The 4,936-nt window shown below is 66.3% G+C and overlaps 1 protein-coding gene across 1 annotated transcript; it reads right to left on the reverse strand.

Moving 5' to 3' along the window:
* Positions 1-6: 6 nt before the first annotated feature.
* On the reverse strand, positions 7-3,378 carry LOC121024646 (membrane-associated phosphatidylinositol transfer protein 3-like). Its single transcript, XM_040466850.1, has 2 exons — positions 3,166-3,378; positions 7-985 (listed from the first exon to the last, which is right to left on the reverse strand). The coding sequence occupies exons 1-2, from the start codon at positions 3,364-3,366 to the stop codon at positions 518-520; spliced, it is 669 nt and encodes a 222-aa protein (XP_040322784.1). The 5' UTR covers positions 3,367-3,378; the 3' UTR covers positions 7-517.
* Between the last annotated feature and the right edge of the window lie 1,558 nt (positions 3,379-4,936).

Raw genomic sequence — 4,936 nt, forward strand, 5'->3', positions numbered from 1 at the left:
CAGAGTCTGCACGCACGCAAGCCCCCGGGGGCCACGTGTATGCATCAGTGTCTCCCGTCTGCACCTGCCGGTGGCTCCCACGCCCCGCACTCAGCACGCCCCCAAAGGGGTCGTCACCTCCCCCCCCACCCCTCCTTCTCCAACCTGCTCTCAGTCCCCCGAACGGCACCCCTGAGCTGATCGCGCTCCCAGAAACCAGGCGCCACCCCTGGCCTTCGCTCCCGCTCAGCCCACACCTCTGACCCGTTCATTTCCAAGTCCAGTCCCTCAGTCCTGTCTCCGAAGTGACTCTGGGGCCCTTCACCTTCCCGCCGGCCACCGCCTCCCCTTGCTTCCCTGCCCCCTTCCTCTGACGGGCCTTCCCCCTGCAGCCTGGGGACCGCAGGAATCACGACTCACCCCCCAAGTCCCAGCCCGCCGAGGCTGCCAGGCACTGCGGGCCCCCCTCTCCTGCTCCCGCCCGGGGGGGGACACCTGCTCCGTCACCTCCTGACCTTCACTTTTGCGGCGACCTCTGTCACAAATGCTCCTCCCACCTCAAGCCCCCTGGACAATTCCCTCGAACCCCCCAAAGCAGCCTTGCCCCCATCGTCTCTGTTCCTCCCCGGGGGGGGGGGGTCACGACCCCGTGCCCCCCATCATCCATTAGGCCTCTTGCCACGGGCACTGCCGCCTGGATGATGGGACATCCGACGGCACCAGGGCCTGGCCCAGGACCGATGCCCATGGTGCACGTGGAAACGGCGAGTGAACGGATGAACAGATGAGTGAGTGGGCAAATGAAGGAATGAACAAAAACGACTGAATGGACGGCAGACCCCGCCCACGCCGCCCCCACCCGGCCCGGCGCCCCCACCTGGCACTGGGCCTGGTACTTCTTGGTGGGCCGGCCCACGATGAAGATCTGGGAGGGCAGCAGACCCAGCACACTGTACACGGAGATGTCCTTAGTGGAGCCGTAGGCCGCGCTGATTCTGATGAAACACTGAAACGCAGGGCAGCCCGTGGAGGGGCGGGCGCACACGGGGTCAGAGGACCCGATTCCGCACGGGGGGGGGGGGGGAGGCTCCAGGTCCCGGGGCCACCCCGCGGCAGGACGCGGCCCTGCAGGAGCTCCCCTCCCGCCCCGCCCTGCGCCCCAGTTCGAGGGCTCTGTCTGGGGAGGTCGGGACCACGCCACCTGCTGACCCCGTCGGCGTTCCTAGGCCACTGGGTGACGGGCAAAGACACGGACGAGGGAACGAGGGGCGGCTCTACGTGTCACAGGACTGGAGGGGTTCTGTCTGGGCCTGACCCCCCGCCCTGTGCCGTCCGCACCACCCCAGACTGGTGCGGAGTGCCTCCGTCCGGTGGCCGTGTCCCAATGCTCACTCGCCCCCCAGCCCCTCGCCCTCCGGCTGCTCACCTTGAGCCCCACCCTCTGGTCCCAGGTCACAGTTTCCCTGCCTCCTGAGCCCCATCAGCCCCGGGGGACCTCCCGCTCGCGGGGTGACCCACGAGCACCTCGGCCTCCCTCCTGCCATCTTCACGGCCAGCGGCCTCCAGGACCAAACCCAGAACCGCCCCTCTGGACTGCACGTCCCATCCCCACGCCGACCCTGCCCCTTCCCTCCCGTGCCCGCCTGGCCGCACCCTGGCCCGGGAGACTGCTCTCTCACCACCTTCCCGGTTCCACGGGCTGGCCGCTGAGAGCCGCTGGAGGGCCACGAAGCTCCGGTCCTGAACTTTCTTTCTGCTGCCCCCAGAACATTCTTCCCCAGTTCTACCTCCTGCTGGGGGGCCGCCACCCAGTCCCGAGCATGACCTGACAATCCCCGCTCCCGATGCCGTTTTCTCCATCCCCGTGGCCGCCACTGGATTCCGGTCCGCCTCTGCCTCGCCTGGCCTCCCTGCCTCTCTTGTCTCACCGATCTGGTCTCCACACAGCCACCACAGGGCTCTTTCTGCAGCCCTAATCGGTCACTGCCGCTCCCCGGCTCCCCACTGCCCTCAGAGGAGTTCACGGTCTTGGCCAAGGTTTTCCAAGGTCTGCCAACCCTCAGACCCCCGATGACCTCCAGGCCTCTGCTCCCATGCGACCTGGGTCTGACCCTGTGCACACCAGCATCCTGCATGCCCGCAGCTCTAAGAACATCCGAGGCTCTCTTCTACCTCAGTGCCTTTGCACGTTCTGTTTGTGTCTGCCAGGCAAACTCCTATTCCTGATTCAAGACTCAGCTCAAGAGTTACCAACCCCTGGAAGCCTTCTCTGCCCTCCCCAGGCCAAGCTCCTCTGCATGACAAGAGGCCTTTACTAATCACCCACTGGTAAAGATTTACACATCTTTCTTCCTCTGGATCAGGGATTGATTGACGTTGTTGCGAAAGACCAGATAATCGGTATCTCAGGCTTTGCGCTGTGCTGCAACCACACTCTTCCTTTGTGGCTCCGAGCAGCCACGCACACCGTGCCAGCAGGGAGCGTGGCCAGCAGGGAGCGTGGCCGTGTCCCAACGCATCTGCCTTCGCAGGCAGCGAGATCGGACTTTCGTACCGCTGTCGCATCATGAGATAGCATTCTCCTTTTGATCCCCGCCCCCAACCCCCAACCATTTAAAACTATAAACACCGTTCTCAGGCCAAGGTCACGTAGAAGAAGGGCTACCGGCTGGGCTCAGCCCCTGGGCCACAGATCACTGGTTCTCAAAATGTTACCATCATTGAAATCCCCCCGGAGGGTCTGTCAAGATGCAGACCGCTGGGCCCTTTCCCCAGTTTCTGATGCAGCGGGTCTGGGGTGAGTGGGGGCCGGGGGGGGGGGGGCAGGGAATCGACATTTCTGAGCAGCTCCCAGGGGACGCCGTGCTGGGGCCACAGGTCAAAGCTCCGGAAGGAGAGCAGATGCCAGCCCGTGCCGCCGACGCCAGGACCCCGAAGGAGCGTGGCGGGCACGCGTCGGCTGAACGAATAACCGGGCGTAGAGACGGAGTTCGGGCTTTGGGGTCAGGAGGTAAAGGAGGAGATGCGGACTCGGGGATCGTGGGGGAGTCACCGAGCCTCAGGGAGCCTCCCCGCCCTCCTCTGTCCCCGCGGGTGACAGTGCCCACCTCGGGGTGGGGGTGGGGGCCGTGGAGGCTCCCAGCACCTGCAGGTGGAGGGCGGGTCTGGCCTCCGGCCCGCACTCACCTCCTGCACGAGGTTGCGGAGGAAGATGGCCTTCTGCCGCAGGGGGTCGTGCACCAGCCCGTCGGAGAAGAAGATCATGCCCTGTGGAAAGTTGTGCTGGCACAGCCAGGACACCACCCGCTGCTTCTGCATGTCCGGCCGCCCCGTGATGTACAGGATCAGGTAGCCCAGATCCTGCCAGTGCCTGCGGACGGACGGCATCGCAGGTCCAGCCCCCCCACCCCGCAGCCGCCCCCGCCCCCCCCACCCCCCCGCAGCCGTCCTGAGCAGCGCCGGGACCCCGGGGAAGGACGGTGGAGCCACACGCGGGGGGGCGGAGCCCCATGAGTCGGGACGTGTCCCTGGACGGCCCGCAGGCACCGCTCGCCCACCACCAAACTGGCCCCCGTCCCAGAGGCCTCCACGTCACTCGGGCTTCCCTGCCGAGGACAGGCCACCTCTGCCTCCTCGGCTGTCCCCGTCGCCCTTCCTGCTCCCGTGAGCGGCCTCCCGTCCAACCAGCGACCAGCAGGACCTGACCCCGGACCCCCTCCTGCTTCGGCGCCCTCCTTGGCCTTCGCTCACACCCCCACCCGAGTCCAGTCCGACCTGGGCCGTGCAACCCCCTCCAGGCCCCACCCGTGACGGGGGGACAAGAACTGAAACGAGGGCCGTCCCAAGGCGGGAAAGGAGGAGTCCAGACACGACCAGCATAGTGTGTACTGGACAGAGGCCGCGGCGCTCCCCCTGGTCCTGTTTCCATGGTGACCATCGCTCCTGTGCCCAAAGCCGTCCCTGGCTCCCCAGCGTCCCGAGGTGTCCAGCCCTCCGTGCACCTGTGGCCCGTCACGCTCTACCCCCGACCATCGTATCACCCCGGCCACACGGGGCTGCTTTGCTGCACCCACGGGCCTTGAGCTCCAGCTCAAGCTGGGACCCCAGCCGCGGACCCCTCCCCTGGACGCCCTTCAGGGCTTCACCTCCTCACGTTCCCATCCCCTCTCAAGGCCCCCTCGTGCAGGAAGCCCTCCCAGCTTCCCAGGCGTGATCAGTCCCTCCCCTGTCTGCTCCCGCAGCATGGTGGGATTGTGCTGTCTGTTGACCTCACACGGGACCTGCCTACAAGATGCCAGATGAGCTCGGGCCTGTCAGGGGCCGCTGTGGCACCGGCCACCCCCGGCTCACCATAGACTGGGGGGCTCCAGACCTGGAGAGCGCCCTGAGGGGTCGGGGGGGGGGGGGATGTTCCATAATCCCACACAGGCTCAGACGCCACCCTGGGGACTCTGGCTAGTTCTGAGCTGGACCCGGTAGTCCGTTTATCAGCAGCAGGGTCTGTGGAACACGGCAGGGACTCAGGAGCCCACGTGAAGACCACGGTGTGGGTCCCCGGGGGAGCGGACCACAGCCCCCCCCACTCCCAGCTGTGGAAGGGGGACGCTGATGGGCGGGGCGGTGGGAGACGTAAGAGGAATAAGCCACCCACCCTCACAGGGCGAGCTGGACACTTGCCAGGAGCTCGAGCCTGTCCGTCCAGGGCCTGTTCCCGCAGGGCCAGGGGCATCTGGAGGGGAGCTAACCCTGGGGTCCCCAGTCCAGGCTGGTCTGCTCTCCCCAGAGGGATCACTGCTACTACGCTGAGGCCCGGCATCGGTCCTGCTCACCTGGAGTCCGGGGTTAGTTTCTCATGCCTGAGACTTGTTTTCCCCGTGGGGCTGCCTTGCTCCTGGGCCTGGCTCTGAGTCAGCCTCACAAAAGGGTGGAGGCAGGGAGGGAGGGAGACAGGAAAGGA

The sequence above is a fragment of the Herpailurus yagouaroundi genome, unplaced genomic scaffold (genome assembly GCF_014898765.1).
Source record: "Herpailurus yagouaroundi ecotype Mexico unplaced genomic scaffold, PumYag 66612, whole genome shotgun sequence".
In the NCBI taxonomy this organism is placed as follows: domain Eukaryota; kingdom Metazoa; phylum Chordata; class Mammalia; order Carnivora; family Felidae; genus Herpailurus; species Herpailurus yagouaroundi.

Excerpts from the sequence above, each read along its gene's own strand:
- LOC121024646 (XM_040466850.1), bottom strand. The coding sequence starts at position 3,366 with ATGCCGTCCGTCCGCAGGCACTGGCAGGATCTGGGCTACCTGATCCTG. Across the intron at positions 986-3,165 it reads TCCGCAACCTCGTGCAGGAG|TGTTTCATCAGAATCAGCGC; the intron begins GTGAGTGCGGGC and ends CCTGCGTTTCAG.